The sequence below is a fragment of the Ceratosolen solmsi genome, unplaced genomic scaffold (genome assembly GCF_000503995.2).
Source record: "Ceratosolen solmsi marchali unplaced genomic scaffold, CerSol_1.0 scaffold29, whole genome shotgun sequence".
Lineage (NCBI taxonomy): Eukaryota > Metazoa > Arthropoda > Insecta > Hymenoptera > Agaonidae > Ceratosolen > Ceratosolen solmsi.
The window spans coordinates 10,540,989-10,558,239 of record NW_011948417.1 but is presented as its reverse complement, the minus strand read 5'-3'; the positions used below and the strand labels follow the sequence as shown (position 1 = coordinate 10,558,239).

At 24.4% G+C, this 17,251-nt stretch overlaps 1 protein-coding gene across 1 annotated transcript in view; it reads right to left on the bottom strand.

Moving 5' to 3' along the window:
* The window catches only part of fry (microtubule binding protein furry), a 45,849-nt gene that overhangs the window by 22,407 nt on the left and 6,191 nt on the right, over positions 1 to 17,251 (bottom strand). The window contains exons 13-27 of the mRNA XM_011496557.1: positions 16,859 to 17,174; positions 16,441 to 16,611; positions 16,176 to 16,365; positions 15,830 to 16,006; positions 14,272 to 14,418; positions 12,556 to 12,726; positions 11,867 to 12,016; positions 10,571 to 10,740; positions 9,875 to 10,143; positions 9,397 to 9,551; positions 6,684 to 6,847; positions 5,156 to 5,377; positions 4,194 to 4,330; positions 3,560 to 3,664; positions 997 to 1,131 (exon numbers count right to left, since the gene is read on the bottom strand). Of these exons, the coding sequence (XP_011494859.1) occupies positions 997 to 1,131; positions 3,560 to 3,664; positions 4,194 to 4,330; positions 5,156 to 5,377; positions 6,684 to 6,847; positions 9,397 to 9,551; positions 9,875 to 10,143; positions 10,571 to 10,740; positions 11,867 to 12,016; positions 12,556 to 12,726; positions 14,272 to 14,418; positions 15,830 to 16,006; positions 16,176 to 16,365; positions 16,441 to 16,611; positions 16,859 to 17,174 (2,679 nt within the window). The remainder of the gene's footprint in view (positions 1 to 996; positions 1,132 to 3,559; positions 3,665 to 4,193; positions 4,331 to 5,155; positions 5,378 to 6,683; positions 6,848 to 9,396; positions 9,552 to 9,874; positions 10,144 to 10,570; positions 10,741 to 11,866; positions 12,017 to 12,555; positions 12,727 to 14,271; positions 14,419 to 15,829; positions 16,007 to 16,175; positions 16,366 to 16,440; positions 16,612 to 16,858; positions 17,175 to 17,251) is intronic.

The following is a 17,251-nucleotide window of genomic DNA, read 5'->3' as shown; positions in this document are numbered from 1 at the left end:
TAAGAAAAATCATAAAATAGTCATCCACAATTTATTTCGTTATAAGACGTTTTTACCAATATACTGCAAGCAAATTTGTAGTTTATAGCATTGAATAATTCAGATCATTGATAGTCATTATCTATTAAAATAATATTTTAATATCTCTACTTTATTTGAAAACATAGATTAAAACTTGTTATAAATCAAGTTGATTTCAGTTTTGCGTAAATTATAATCTTGAAAAATTCTTTTTTATTTGCTTTAAAAACTTTATTTCAATGTTTAAAAAATCAAGAATAATCAATTTTGATACATATTAAAAAATAATATAACAATATAAATGTGAAAATATAGCCTTATAAACAAATAGCTAAGTCAACTAACTATTCGATAGTAATAACTGTTAATTGAATAAGTGTATTGAAAGTAATCGGATCCAATTTAAAATATGTATAAATTATATATATATGTATAAATATATTGATAAATAACTATTGTCCTTAATTTGTTATGAATTGTAGAAGTAATAAAAACATGATTAACGCACTTGACTGTATTTAACTTTAGTCCATTAGACAATAAAGATATATCTCATTTATTTTGTACTTACAATAAAATTAGATCATATAATATAAATCATTTAAGTGGCTTTAATTTTTAGAAATATTTCATTTAAATTTTGCAGTTTAATGCTCTACAATTAATATTTATTGTTATAAAATGTAAAATAAAAATGATTACAGAAAATATTTATACATTTTATTTATTACTTAAAATTGATAGTTATTTTCTTCAAAATATTTTGTTTAAGCTCAAGTTGTATTATGTATTATACCATTCATTTACAATGGAGATTATGCTCTCTATAACTACGTACTTTCTATAATGTAAAAAACTCTAGTAATAGATCTACAGCAAGGGAATAGTCGAGCGGGAGTTTGGTAGAAGGAGTGTAGATATGAATTTTATACTGATAACATCAGCATGAAAATTCCAATACGAATGCATATTCACATATGGTAGAAGTTCCTGCGGGGCCATGCCTGACATGATGAAGAGGTATCGAATGATTACTTTCAAATTGTTTGGCCAACAACTGCATAGAGTTGCCCATAACTCTTCGATTTCCTTTGGGTGCTCGTCTGAGAACTGCAAAACAATCAATTATAAACATACTTCTAACATGCGTTCTTATAATTTTTATTTCAATGTCATTGTCTAAAAATAGAGTACCGGGCTAGGAGGGCCAAATATCTACAGTTAGGTGTAAACTCTCAGATAGTAGAAGGGACAGGACAGGCAAGTGGACAGGATAGTGCATGTATTCAATAATAAATAGATTTGGTATTTGTTTTAGTTTATTGCGATAATTGCATTAGTGTAGTGTAATAATTTTTAGTTTGTGCTTGAATGTCTTCGTTTCTTGAGTTTTGTATTGCTATTGCCACAGAGCTGTAATGTGCGTTGCATGTACAGATAGAAGGGCGTAGCCTTCTAGTCCTCTATATGTAATGCATGTGGTGGTGGTGTTATACACGTAGAAGAACAAGGTCGTAAATCCCTGTGCTTCCTTGTACAGTGGCACGTGGCAGTAGCTTGAATTTGCCTTGGTATTGTCTTATTACTTACGTTGAAGGCTCTGCAAGTGCGCTTTTGGTGGCACTTCATCTTAGTCTGCAGGTATTGCTGCGTACAGCGCCTCGTAAGTCTTTCTTGTGGGAGCTAAACTTGCCCCTTATGCGTTTGCAGATTGTGTGAGCTTGGTCGCTCTACAGTTCCTTACCTTGTGAGGCATATTGTGTATTATTATCGTTATTAAGGAATGAAACTTTTACCTTGTAAGCTCTGCAGATTTTGTGCTCTTGATGGCAGCTAGTGATGTCTGCAGGTTGTGCCTCGTGCGGCAGCTTGTAGGTTATGTTTTGTGTTTTTCTGGCTATGCCTCTTATTGTTGAGTTTGCCTCGAACGGCTCCTTATAGGTTGTGATTATGTTGTGCCTTGTGCGCCACTGTTTACTTGTTCCTTTTTCCTTGTCTTGCACTGCTGCGAGTGTATGATTTGAATTTGCACTTATCTTGCACTTGTTCTGAGTTGGATATGACTAGGCTTTGCCTTTTAATCGGCCTTTAATGTGTGTCTACATCCTTGTTATTTGGCGTTCCCTTGGAGAAGAAGCCTTACCGGCAATTCTCTGGTGAGAAGTGACTATCGTGCGCCTTGTCGGCGTCTTTCTTAAAGGCATTCTCGGCTACCGCGTGGTCCTTATGAATTTCCAATCAGAGCGCCTCTTTCTGGGCGTCTCCAATCGAATTGATTCTTTCATTATTGGCGACTCCAATTAGAGCGCTTCTTACTTGCATCCCCACCATGAGGGAGACTTCTTTGGCATGTTCTCGCTTCACTGTCCGAGCCACGTGTAGCTGGGTTTGACAACAACGTATGCGTGCAGTATTGCCTTTAATATCCCTTTTACGGATGTAAGACGAGGTGGTTTTTGCTTATATTTTTATGACTTGATTATGCCAAAAGTATTATGACCTGTCGTCGATAGATGCTTTGTGGCGAGGCCGTATCAAATGTCTCATAGCATTAGTTTTATGACGGCTTTTTGCTGAACACTTGGACCTTTGTTCTCGCCAGATGTGTTTATGAATTGTATTTTCTTTCGATATTCGAAGTTTTGCTGAATTGTTTAGATTTAATTAATGCGAGGCGCGTTTGAATGTTGATTCCTCGAGTAGTCGAGAACTCCCAGATGCCTAATGAGTTGGGAGTTTTCTACATTCTCGAACAGTCATGTATATATATGATAATCGTCATTTATCTAAGTTTAAACTTTAAAATCTAACTTTTAAAAATGTTTCGTATTATACTAAAAACTATGCTGTGTGCATACGCAGCCTATTAATGTTAGTATATTTTCACTTTTAGATTCGTTAATATAAATATATTTCTACTTTTTTTCTTGTTTCGAAACTTAATTGTTAATCATTGGACTTAAAATCTTTCAAAACACATATTTAAGTAAACAATGTTTTCAATTAAAATTATGCAATTATCCATGTGTATATTAGAAAAAACCTAAAATCGATTTATTACAAACTAATATACATGAACATTTATTCATATGACATCAGCAAGAAATTGAAAAACTGAATTCAAATACTTACTATATTAATTAATAGTTATTACATTAATTAGATATCAAAATACTATTATAAATCTATATTTTTTTCCTTCACTCAATAAACATAAATAGCGATATGAAACTAGTTTCTAATTCAATATTTATTCTTTAACGATTTATGAATGTTGATATTAAATTAAAAGATATTATTATTTTAAAAATTTTCAATACAAATAAATATTTGCGAAATTTTTTCTTTATATTTCTGAAAATAATTAAATCTTTAAATCATAAATTAACATCAAATTTTTTTTGGTGTGATATTTATAGCTTCCTATTTTAATAAAATGAAAGATGTTTTCAACCGAAGTACAATGAGGATAAAAAATTAAGATTTTCTCTTGAATTACAAAAAAATAAAAATTTAAGGCAGAAATTAAGAAATTTACCTTAGCTGTTATATAAAACAAATTGTTAAGGACCATTTCTGTAGCTTCGACACTACCCCAGCCTTCGCGTCTTGAGCTTCCATGTGTTACGCCATTTTCATAAGACTACAATTATTCAAAAGTTTTATATTATATAAATATGATGAAATGTATCAGAAGCATAGATTAAATAAATAGAATTAATTCTACACTTCTATATCTTACTTTTATTAAATATAATACTTAAAGAAATAAAAAGCTATATTTATACAACTTAATAAAAAAATTATATGTATAATTTTAACTTGAATAAAATGCATGTAGAAGTTCATTAGCAATTTCGTAATATTTTTTAATAATCAATCATTGTCTTTTTTAAAATTCTTTAAAATTTTTCTTTTTAAAATTTTTCTTCTTTTTAAAATTTTTTAAAATTTAGATTGTACATTTGATGTTTATAAAAATACAGCCTAATCAACGAGTAACAGTATTTAGTATGTGATAAAAAATAAAATAAAATAAGAAAAGAAAGTGATTCAAAATTTTATTTAATTATAAAATTGTTCTAACATATACACAAACATACAACGAGTTTATAACATCAAAAAAAAAACAAAAATAAAATATTGAGAATAATGTAGTGTAAAAAATTTACCTGATAGTAACTAAGAGGAGTTAAAAGTGGTGGTACATTAGGATCAACGAGTTCCATATTATGTAACCATGGTAGTAAATATTGTAACAGCAGTTGGCGTACTTCCTGACGTGCTGCCTGGAATCTGTGAGTAATTTCTGTAATCATAAAATTAATAATATTGAGATACAAAACTATTTATAATATAAAAATTAAATTGGTAAAAATTTTATTTGTAGTATCATATACTCATATTCAAAATAATAAATATTTTTCCGAAATAATAAATTATATTTCCGTCAATTTTATCAGTTTTTATTATCAAAACTAATAGGTACTTATAATATTATATTTTATTGGAGATTTTATCTGCAAATATTCAGTATATTTTTTAACATTTATCAAATGTTTTAATTAATTATTATTAATAGATAGCATATATGGAAACAATAAGAAATTTACTTTTGATTTAAAATATGATGATATTTGTATATATTTTATATGTTAAGAGTTACTTATTAAAATGTACTTATTTTTTTAATTTAATAATTATTAAAATTTATATAATTACTATTTCGAAAATTTTAAGACTTAAAAATAACTCTCATACAATTTGTAAGTAAAATTTAAAAATATGCAATCTAAAATAAAAGCATATATATATATAGTATGAAGGATAAAATATAATAAGGAAATTTTTTTATTGAATTGTTTAAAAATAATTAAGAATTATTGCAATTCAGTATATTCTGGGCTTGATGCATAACAATATTCTTTTATATTCAAAATCAATCATTCTATTACTTCAACAGTCAAAATAAAATGAACCTATCAAATTCAAACATTAGAAGCAAATATATTGCACAACAATGCTCTTTAATTTAATAAATAATTTTAATTAATAGGACATTTATCTAAAATAATTTATGCAAGCTTGTATTTTTGAAATACAAATCCAGTTTTACCGTGAAAATCCAACTTACCGCTAAACATGGGCATCGTAAGTTCAGGGTGCAGTTGAGCCAGTTGCCGCGATAAATACTTTTGGTTACGACAGTAAGTTGTAGTGAGTAAAGCATTTAAAGTACCACCACGTAAAGCAATGCATGGTCCTGGTTGCACCGTTGTCGTGGATGCTGAGCCGGTGCCAGGAATAACCGCAGCAACACCCGCCGTATTTGTTGTTACAGAAATTGTCGGATCCTCTTGTATTATAAACAACAAAATTTAACTTATTCATTGTATATCTTACGTAGTGTTATCAACATTCACAGACGCACATAAGAGAGAAGTGTAATTCTTGCTTGTGACTAAAATTACACGAGTTAGTTAAATGATGGAATATTCATAATATAATGTGTACTTCATCATATACATGTAATCAATGATAACAATGGTATCGCGAACTTCGAAAATAAGTTTTATACACTGAGCATACAATATTATACAGTTTAAAAACTATGGAGTTCATCTTCTATATAACAGATACCATATTTTAGATTTATTATAATAAAAATGTTTTATTTAAAACATTATAACGACAGCTGATCTAATTGAAAGTACTTACACAGTAATATTTTCAGATTTTACTCATTTAATATATATTTAACTACATATCAAATTATTGCATAATTTATATTATTGAACAAATTTCGTACAACTAATGTATTATATGCACCAAAAATATTTTTCACAATATAAAATTTTTCAAAACTATTATAAGTCATACATGCAAATGAAGTTTTCTTGAAGTTCATTTGAATTTAATTTATAACGTTGTACATTTTCGAATGTCATTCTAATCACATATTTTATAATAGAAATATAAAGTTCAATTTTCAAATACATTTATAGTGTAGATAATTCGTATTTAATTTATTAGATTTTATTTCTTATCTATAAAATTATTATTTATACAAATTAAACATCATAAATTTTCAAAAAGAAATTTTAATAGTATTATATATTACGTGAAATAAAAATAAAATTTCAAGATAACAAAATAAAAGTGTTTAATCCAACAACTAAATGCTGAGATACCATTAAATAAAAATAATTACTAATTTTAACTATTAATATCTATTGATCAGATTAGAAATAACAACAGTTTTTTTATATTTGATAACATAAATGACATTGAAATTCACTTTCCAATCATTACAAATAAATATTAAATTACTATTTAATCTCGTATTATTAAATTTCTTCATTTACCAACAAAAAATTTTAAATAGTGAATGCTGATATGTTAAAGTTCTTTTTTTAGTTCTTTTTTTACTGATTTTTTTTTATAATACATTATATTTAAAATTTCTCACAAAAAAACAAAATATACGATATTAGTTAACATTAAGATATTAAGAGAGTTGAAAGTTAATTTAATTGGTTGAATTCGGTAACAAAAGACGATTTAAAATAATTGAGCTTTTAGTATTATCATTTGACTATACTTAGAGGTTCTCTATAAAGAATGCCGTGCAATTAATATATAGAATAAAATTCATAATTTACCAATATCAGAATCCGAGACTGGTATTGACCGAACATTGCCAAAGAACCGCTGATCCAACAATTGTAGTAGTTGAAGAGCAGCGTCATGCACCGAAGCTCGAGGACAACCGGTGTTCATAAGTGTCACATTGATGATACTTGTGTAATGATCACAGGGATATTCGCTATAGTAATATATACAGAAATATTATATGAATTAACTAAGTAAAAGTATAAGAATTATTTTATAAGTTTCTTGCAATAAAATAAATATGAGCAACAAAGATATTACATAAAAAGTTGAAAAATGTTTAATTTTAAAATAGATATATCTTAAAGGAAAATCTGTAATTAAATTATATTAGTTAAATAATTTATTGCTATTATTATTTAACGACAAAATTTATTCAGTGTGAATATAAATAATAAAATATATTTTGCCTTATATTTTAATTGCTTTATAAACATATCCCTATTAAGATTTAATAATAGAATTAAAATTACTTGTATTTATCCATATATGTATCTGTGTACGCACCAAAATTTTAGTCTATAAATATTGTATATTTATAAATATTTCGAATTTTTAACATAAATTAACAAATAACAAACAATTATATTTTAAAAGGTGTCTTTAATAAAAATATTACTTGAATTTTATACACTTGATTATTAAATAATTTTCGGATTTATAACATGCATATAAATAAAATAAGAAATACTTTTTGTACATGTCTGTAATGAATGGATTTTGCAATATCATAAATATCACAATAGACCATTTTATTGAAAATATTGCAATCACTTGGCGTAATTTTAATTAAAATGTATACATAAAAATTCGAATAATTTCCGATCAATTTACTTACAATAAGATATTCAATTTTAATAATGCAATTATGTTATTTCATTAATTATAATCAATTATATTTCAAATATACTTATAATAATTTTGATAATAAAATTTGTGTTTTTATAATTTAATGTTCTTAAAAAAGATGTTTTAAAAATATAGCCTTATGAATAATTTCAAATATTTATTAGTTTTCTATTTTTTAATTGAAACTTGTTAAACAGGTAAATATACTATATTTGACTAAGATTTATTACTACATTTTATTATGTTTCTATAAATTTTTTATATCAATTACACACACACACACACAAATATTTAAAGAATTAACAATTTTTTATATTATTTTTAAATTATATTTAAATTTTTTTGTTGATTGCATCTCAACTTCTCAGAAATTTTTTCTACATATCATTTATATCTGCATGGTAAAACAACAATAATATTTATATTCTTAAATACATATCTTAAAATGAACTGATAATGTACAATTTGAATAGATTATAATATAGCATGTATTATTCTAACATTACTAATGTTTGAAAAACTTTCGTTAATATATATTATAAGTTAATACAAGCATATCATATTTTGCGACTAATATAATACTTGCTCTTAAAATGACTATATATAAATACCATTTAATTTATATATTGCAATGGAATATAAAAAATTTTATAACTTATTAATCTAGATATAGAATCTTGATGATGCTAAATTATGTATACTTATATTTTTATTCGATAAAAATTACATACTTATATTATAGTTTTATAGGCTAAAACAGAAATATTTGCACCCTACTATGATTTATAATATGAAGCTGTACATAAAATCATTATATACTGAAATAGTGATAAAAGTTCGAAGAAGAGAAACTGGTTTCATACTTTCAATTTTATTATTTTAAAATCTTTTTTATTCTAATGAAACTATAATATAAGTATGTAATTTTTATTAAGTTATAAAATGATTAATAAGTTATAAAATTCTTTATATTCCATTCATATTAATACATGCGACTACAAAGGTCATTCCTAATTAAAACGATTTTATTATCCTTATAATATAATTGTGTGTACACAATATGTGTAAGACATTATTTTCATTGCAATAACCACTATTACAATGCTATGTCCATAAGTACAAAATGCAAACGAGATATGATTGAAATGATGCTATAAGGATACGGTAAATAATAATATAATCTCATAATATATTATAGGATTATTTATAATTCATTAGATAATAAATATACTGCTATAAGACCTTATAATAATTTGTAAAGGTCATGCTCTTGTAATTTCAGTTTAAATACTTAATTAACTGAGAAAATAAAAATCAACTGTAAATAATAATTTCAAAAAGTTAATTATAATTATACATAACAAGAAACAGATTTACAGACATTGTTTATTTATTTAAATGCCAACATTAGGTAAACAGCTACAGTAATTATTTCATAAAATATATATAAATTTCTTTTATAACTAGGAAAAATTTATTTTCAAGCTTAATAACGATAAAATAATTTTCGTGTTATATAAAATATACGAGATAAAAATTTAACATTTGTACTATTCAATAATGTTAAGAGACTATTAATAATTATTTTAAATAATGCTTAAAATTATAATTATTTTCATAAAATAAACTGTGTAATATTATATAATTTAAGAATTTATAATTAATTATTAATTTAATGTAACAATTTTTATTGTTGTTCTATGAATTTCCAAAAAACCAAATTTGAATAATTATTTGAATTAAAAATTTAGTATTTTTATTTATTAAAAATAATATTTAATAGTTTTACTTTTAAAATATTATTTATTATATGGAAGTAAAAATTTATTAATAAACTTCTTAAATATGGCTTACCGAGCACTGAAAATAGTTGCTAGTGCGAGAAAACAACCATCTGCTACTTGGGGCAAACCTGTATAACAGCGATCAACGACCCAATCGAGAAGCGCACCAATATCAGGATTACCTTCGAGCAGTAATACAATTGTTTCGCAAGCAAGGCTATATATCTAGCGTAGAAAAAGTAAAGTAAGTTAGTCATAAATATTTTTTAATTCTAAAATATAATGTTATAATTTTCTATATTTTCGATAGGTATTTATTTTCCCTCTGTATCATATATATATATATATATATATATATATATATATCAAAAAACCAATCTACTCTTTGGATAATGATAGCTATTATTACTAATTATAAATAAGATAATACTGCTTATTCAATACTATTCATCTTATCTAATTATTACCACTTATTCCATCACAACTTACATCCATCTGATTAGTAACATAACTTTTCTTAAATTTCATCACAATATCATAATATTTACTTTTTCATCATCGCTTGCCAACAAAAGATCTAGCCATTGATAGAGTATTGAGCCTTCTTCAGACAAACTCTGGGCATTGAAACAAGGTCCACAGCATAACAGACCGCTCATTGCCTGAAGGGCTGACATTTGTAGGTCAGAGAATTTCTCTTCTTCATAAGCAAGAGTGGTACTCGTTAAGGGTTTGCCGTATGATCCAGCCCAACTAGCAAATAGTGTAAAGAGGTTGCGTCGCAAATCACGTTTTAGCAGTGTGTGACAGACTTCCACTATTATTTATAAAGACAAATATAAAGACAATTTTATAATTATTTATAAGAATTAAATTAGTAAGCGTAACGAATCAATTTTTACAGAAATAATTTTTTTATTACATAATAACGAAATACATTGTTTTTTTAATTCAAATGACAAATGATAAATTTTAATAGATAACCAATAGTTATTTATATTTATTACTCAATATGCAAATGTAATTAATTTTAATTATCCTCCTCATAATAATTAGTTATTTATAGTCAATTTTTAGTGAACTTTTTCTATACATTAAGGCTATTTTATATAATTAAAATGATATGAGATTTAGAAGCTTACAAATAAAGCTTTAAGTAATTTAACTATAACTGATTATCTCAAATATTAATATTAAAACAGAATAATTTAAATTTTTTATTTTTAAATGAATTATAACCTTACATGAAAAACTCTTGAGCATTTTTCGTATAAAATTACAAAAATGTAATTTAATATCTCTTACTGCTGGAGCTTCTTTGTCAGTTTCATTTTCTAGATATAAACGAGCACCATCTATATATTCTACAAATGTAGGATGAAGAGATTGTGTTTCTCGATCCAATACAGCAGGACTGTAAATATAAAAATAGTTTTTAAAAAGGTTCATTTATTTTATTGCATGTCCTTATTACATATACTATATATGATGAAAAGACCCACGTAGCAATAAATAAAATCGTGAAAATTTATTAAAAAAATTAATTTTTTTCAATACATTTGATTATGACATTAGAGGTTCCAATTCTAGTAAAAAATAAATAATAGTCATTCGAGAATAGATCAAGAACATATTCATAATTTAGCAATCTACATTTTGGTTTTTAGATTCATTTTTTAATTAAATGGATGTATGAATTGATGCATTGTTTTAATGAAAGAATACTTCTTTATAAATGGATGCGGTTTTTGTAATTTCTACATTCAAACAATCTAATAATACTGTCCACGACTCTTATTGGTGTTGTTCTATTTTAATTGACACATAATAAATACATAATTGATAAATAATATGTGACATGTATTAAAAAAAAAAAAACAGTCAATCTTTCCATACAATTATTACATCTTTAATCGCTTTGGATAACATTATGTAACTATTTTTTATCTTTGAAAAACACTACTGTAAAACTATTATAATTTGTAAACAGAATGATACAATTTTCATGAAATTTACCATGACACTTTTCAAAATTGATACTTTCTTAAAGTCATAAGGATATTTAATCAATTCTGCTAAACAATTTTGAAACTTTTCCTTTTGTATAACATATTAATTTTATAATGAATGAAATAATTAATTATTAATAAGCTTATTCGGAATAATTTATTACGATATTATGTTGTCCAATAATTTGGAAACTTTAGTATGTTTGTTAATAAATTATTGCATGTAATACTATTTATTAAATATTATTAAATTTTAACTCTTTAATTAAATTGGTATTATCAATAACCTAACTATATGTAATTTAAATATTTAAAAATAAGTTGCTAATTTAAGTAATACCACATAATAAATTATTTAGTCGTTTAACGGTTATATTAAATTATGAATAATGCAAAATTCAATTAGTTAAATTAGAAATATTAAAATTCAGTGGTTATTATAGTATAAGAAAAAATGAACTAGTTATTTTCTTTATAAAATATTGATTATATAATATAATTCGTAAACAAATTTTCCAACAAAATTTTTACCAAATTCCGAAAGTTCCATATTCAGCAATTAATTCTAACAGACGCACTAGCTGAAGCCTTAATGCATCACGCCTTCTACGTCGCCTCATATTTTCTTGCTTGCGGTCAACAGCTTCGCGAATATAAGGTACCAGTTCTTCCATCAAATCCCTGCAATTATTTATTATATTTCTTTTATTATTAAAATACATAGAATATATTCAATACACTATGTATGTGCATGTATAAGTGTGTGCACGGGTGTGCATTAAAATTTTTACATTAAAAATATTATTATGCAATGCATAATGAAATAAAATTAGTTTTTTGTAGTCATACAATTTTGTTTATTTTTATTATGAGTAGTCAAAAATATCAAACTGTCATTTTGTTTTTATTATAAAGGAACTAAACTATAACAATTTATAGTTTTTTTTTTAAATGTGCTTACGAATAGATAGGCAACATGGACACAATAATCCAATAGATTAATATTAAATTCTGTAAATTAATAATAATTGACTTTTTAAAGGTAATAATAAACTTTTTATATATTTATTACTATTCTAAAAAAATAGAGTCTATTGTTTTTTTATTTAAGGAAAAACTTTTCATTAAATCTTAAAAAAATATATATTTTTAATTTACAAAAATGTAAAAAAGATAAATATATAAATATAATATATCATTTAAAGTAAACTATATTTTACTTGAGTGCATCAGCATTCACTTTCCCAATTGCATAAACGGCAGCATCACGTACATCAATAGTTTCACATCTTAACAACGGAACCGTTAACTTGTAAAATGCGGATGGATTTGCGTTTGTTCCGGGTGCTTTATTGTCACCTCGTTCTGCCGATAAACTGTCCGGAGATGAACTGAAAAATAAAGGACAAAAACTTTTAGCAAAAAACTTTATTAAGTTTTGCTTTTTAAAAATAAAAGAGGTCTGTTATCAATTAAAAAATATGCATTAGAGTTTTAGCAGAATCCAGATTTTCAGAAAAATAAAAAGGTGCAAAATGATGAGTTTTCTAAAAGAAATATCTGTTTTCAATTTTATGGTATTAATTCAAGATGCATACTATTGATAAAACATTGTCTTTTCATTATCCAAATATAAAACAAAATTAAAAATAAATATTTATAAAAAGTCAATCATTTTAGATAATTAAATAAATTTTTAATTAGATTGATTCAATTTTTAAATAAATTATAAAAAAGATCTTTTTCTAAAATATAAATATTTTTTTTAAATATAGATGAGCTTGAAAATATTTAAGTATTTAATTAAAAATAATGATAAGAAAATTATATCTTAATTATTTAAAAATTTTACTCGTTTACTAATAAATTTATGATAAATAATTAAAAATTTTCAAATCATTAATGATAATGTATTTTATACATTTATATATTTTCATTTTATAGACAAAATTATATAAAACGTATAAGAATAATGGTAAAATTGCCATTAAATAATAAAGAATTGCATAAACCACGTACAAAGATCTACAATATGCAGTTCTACTAATGGCATCCTAAATTGATAAAATAAATATATAATCATGCAATTTAAGTATAATTATATTAATCACATAACTGTAAATACATAATATAGTACAACTTTAAATAGATAACTTTAATGATAATTTTAAATTAAAAATATCTTAAAATAAATAAGATTATATGAATTTAATAAAATTAATTTAATACATTTAATTTACATGTATATTAGCAACAGTAAAACCATTTATTGTAGTATATTTTAATTCCATTTTTTATAAAATTATAATAAATCTTTCATTTATCAATTTAATAATTATTCAATTTATGCAAAAAAATACACTCATGTCTTCACATAAAAATTCATTTGTTATATTGACTAAGATTCATTTAATTATTATATATTTAATTATAAATACACCGATAAGTTTTCAAACTCAAAATCTTATATTTAATGTATTCAATCAAATTTGAAGAATTCATTATGTTATGATACAAAATTTTAATTCATAATTGGAACGAATATATTTCATAAATTGAAAAATATGAAAAATTTATGATTTAATTAAATTTAATCTATAAAAATAGTATTAATTATAATAAATCTAAATTTTAGAAATATGTACAATATGTAATACTTTTACTTTCATATTGATTTAAAGTGCTATAATTAATGGTTAAAAGCTGTTAAATTATTTGTTATAATATTAATAAATTAATATAGGACAATTTTTCAAAATTCTAAAAAATAAGACCTTATTTTTCTATTTGAGTACTTTAATAAAGTACGCTATGTGTGTTGTATATAATCTAAGAATACTCTACTCTTAAAAATGATGTGCATTTTTTATGGAAGGCTATTCCTCCCCCCTCTTTGAAGTTGCATCAATGTTTTGTCTCAATTAGTTAGAGCTCACCTTGTCCGTTTATGCTTCGTGTAGATTCCGGATATGGACGGTACGGAAAAGCGGCTCGGTAGGGTTTGTGCCCCACCGAGGTTCTCCAGGCTCTGACTTAACTCCTTACTCATGCACAATACACCAAACTCCACCGTATGTTGACCACTATATTTAGAGTATGCATTACAGTGTACTACGAGAATCGTTCAACTTTTTCTGATTATAATCAATAGATCACTCTTAACAGTTGAACAATTTTATTATGATAATGTTACACTAATATGTACGTTTAAAAAAATGATTTGATTTACGAAAAATAAAAATTTTTTCTCTATTATAGTTTCAGATGCAATTTCTGTCACTTATTTTATAGTTATATAATCATTTACTAATATTTGTAAATAAATTCAGTTTTGTAAAAACGTCTATCAATAAAAGTTTTCCGATAATAATTGAATAGTATTTAAATTATAAAATCTAAGATATGCAACCTCAAGTAATTAATTAATATAAAGCAATTTTCATAATAAAATCATAGCATATTTTTTCCAATTAAGCCTAATCTCATTATTAGTGAAAAATGTTAACGATAAATAAAAATGAAACAAACACGATTATCATGCAGTGTTAATAAAAAGTGGTAGTTATAAATAATAGTGCCAAATAAATATATTTGTCTATAGGTAAATCTGCATAATAAGAATTTTATAATATACATTTGTTTACTTATTCCAAAATTACTTTTTAAATATTTTTCATAGTACATTTATTTCATATTTGCATTAGATTCTAATAGAAATATATTTTTTTATGACTAATAAATAATTTATAATGGTTATTTAACCAATGATTAAAGAAATAACTACGTAATTATATAAAAATGTTTTTAATCAAAAGAACTTTTTAAAAATATTTTCAGTATGTGTATATATTAAACAAATATTTTGTCAATATTTAATGTATGATTTTAAATTATTTTACAGATTATAAAATAATTTTGTAAAAATACATTTCTTTTGAATATTATATAAATTTTATGATTCTATACTATATTACTGATTTTTATTATTATAAAATTCTCCTTCTGCACAAAATTAATTTTCTTTGCTTTTATCAATAATTATACTTATGTTTCAAGCCAAAAGCATCTGATAAATTTTTTTATTCTACAATACAATAAAAAATGTTACACACTTTCCAAATTAAATTATACAACACAGAATATTATTTATAAACTTTATTTGAAAAACAAAGTTTAACAAAAGAATGTAATTATAATACAAAAATGCATATAAAAATAATAACTTATTAGTGATATAAAAAGAATTATTAAATAAAGCCAGAAATCAAAATAAATTTAGAAAAATTAAATAAAAATATAATGTCATAGCTACAGCTATGAAATTGATTTCAATAAAAAGACAATTAAGTTATGGGTTTCGATTTTGTATAATATAACCAGTCTATCAAAACACTACAAATTCTATATTTTTTAGAATTAAACGAGTTCATTATTAAACAAAATTATGTATTAGAAGCAATTGTACGACGTATAAGCTCAAATACATATTTTTACCTTAAACTTAGATCTGGACTCGCACAACGAATTATTGGGCTTGGAATGGGAGGTATAACACGATAACCAAAAGTTAAATAATTCTTCCAAACATGCATGTAAACATCTCTTTCGTTTAATGGTTTACGAATGGCTGTAGAACTTCGCAATAGCGATGCTCTATTATCATTTACAGGTCTGAAATAGTAAGAAATAAAAGAGTTTGTTGAAAATCATTACTAAATATTATTAAATGAAATATTTATATCAGGATAATGAGCCTAATTATATTCATGAATTTTCAATTAAGTCAAATACAACGACATATTCTATTATAAACTGTTTTACACAATCAATAAATGCTTACGTAGGATCAATAACAGTAAATAAAGAATTTATACGACTGAAAACTATAGGCCATGAATGAGCAATAGCATTTGGACACTGTGTTAAAACTCTATCTTTTTCTAAAAATGTAAATAAGCAACTACTCCATGGATCAACTCCATTTAAATTTAATAATGAAGAGCTTTTAGAGCTATTTTCATCATGGAATCCTAAAAATTTAAATGATATTAATCAATAAAGTTAATATAATCATTTATAAAAATAGAAGAAGAAGATTAATTCACCAGCTGTCCAGACACAACTGCTTCTATCTGCAATCCATTGTAAATCAATAATTGATGTTGAAGCAGCAGCTGCCTTTTCTGCAGGTGGAAGCATATAATAATACTTCTCTAAAACTGATGGGCAGTAAGCGTCAATTACATCAATTACTGGTTGATCATCTTCTAAACTAGCTAAAACATATAAATTAAGAATATAAATTGTTTTACTCAAATTGTTAAAATAAAAATCGTGAGTAAAAATGTCAAATTTTAATTTATATATATTATTATTAAAAACGAATTCTTCGCTTTTATAAATGTAGAAATAATTCTATATAAATAGCTATTCATGTACATTTAATTTAAATTAATGATTTAATGTAAATCTATGATTATTTTTTACTTTATTTGAAAATGAAATACTATTCAAGAAAATTACCAAATGTTTTTAGTAAAAGTTTGATTTCCCTTAAAATGTGAACGGCTAGACGTCGAGGATATAATCGACAATTACAAAGCATTACAAGAGAAAAACCTTCCACAAGATGAAAAACGTTTGGAACAGATTCAACTTTCTGATTTGCAACTTCGTTTTTCTTTAGTCCAACATCGACGATTATCCGATTGTTCAATCTCATGCTATCGACCGGCTGTTCCTTTGTTTTAGTGCTTGGATTCACCAAAGCATTTTTCCAACAAGTCAGCAATTGCAATAACATACGTAACCCATTATCAAGTAATTGAGAAAATGTGTCCTGAAGAAGTATAACTATTTCTTAATATCATAGTTATTAAAAATTTGAATATTTAATAAATTATTATCAAGAAAACC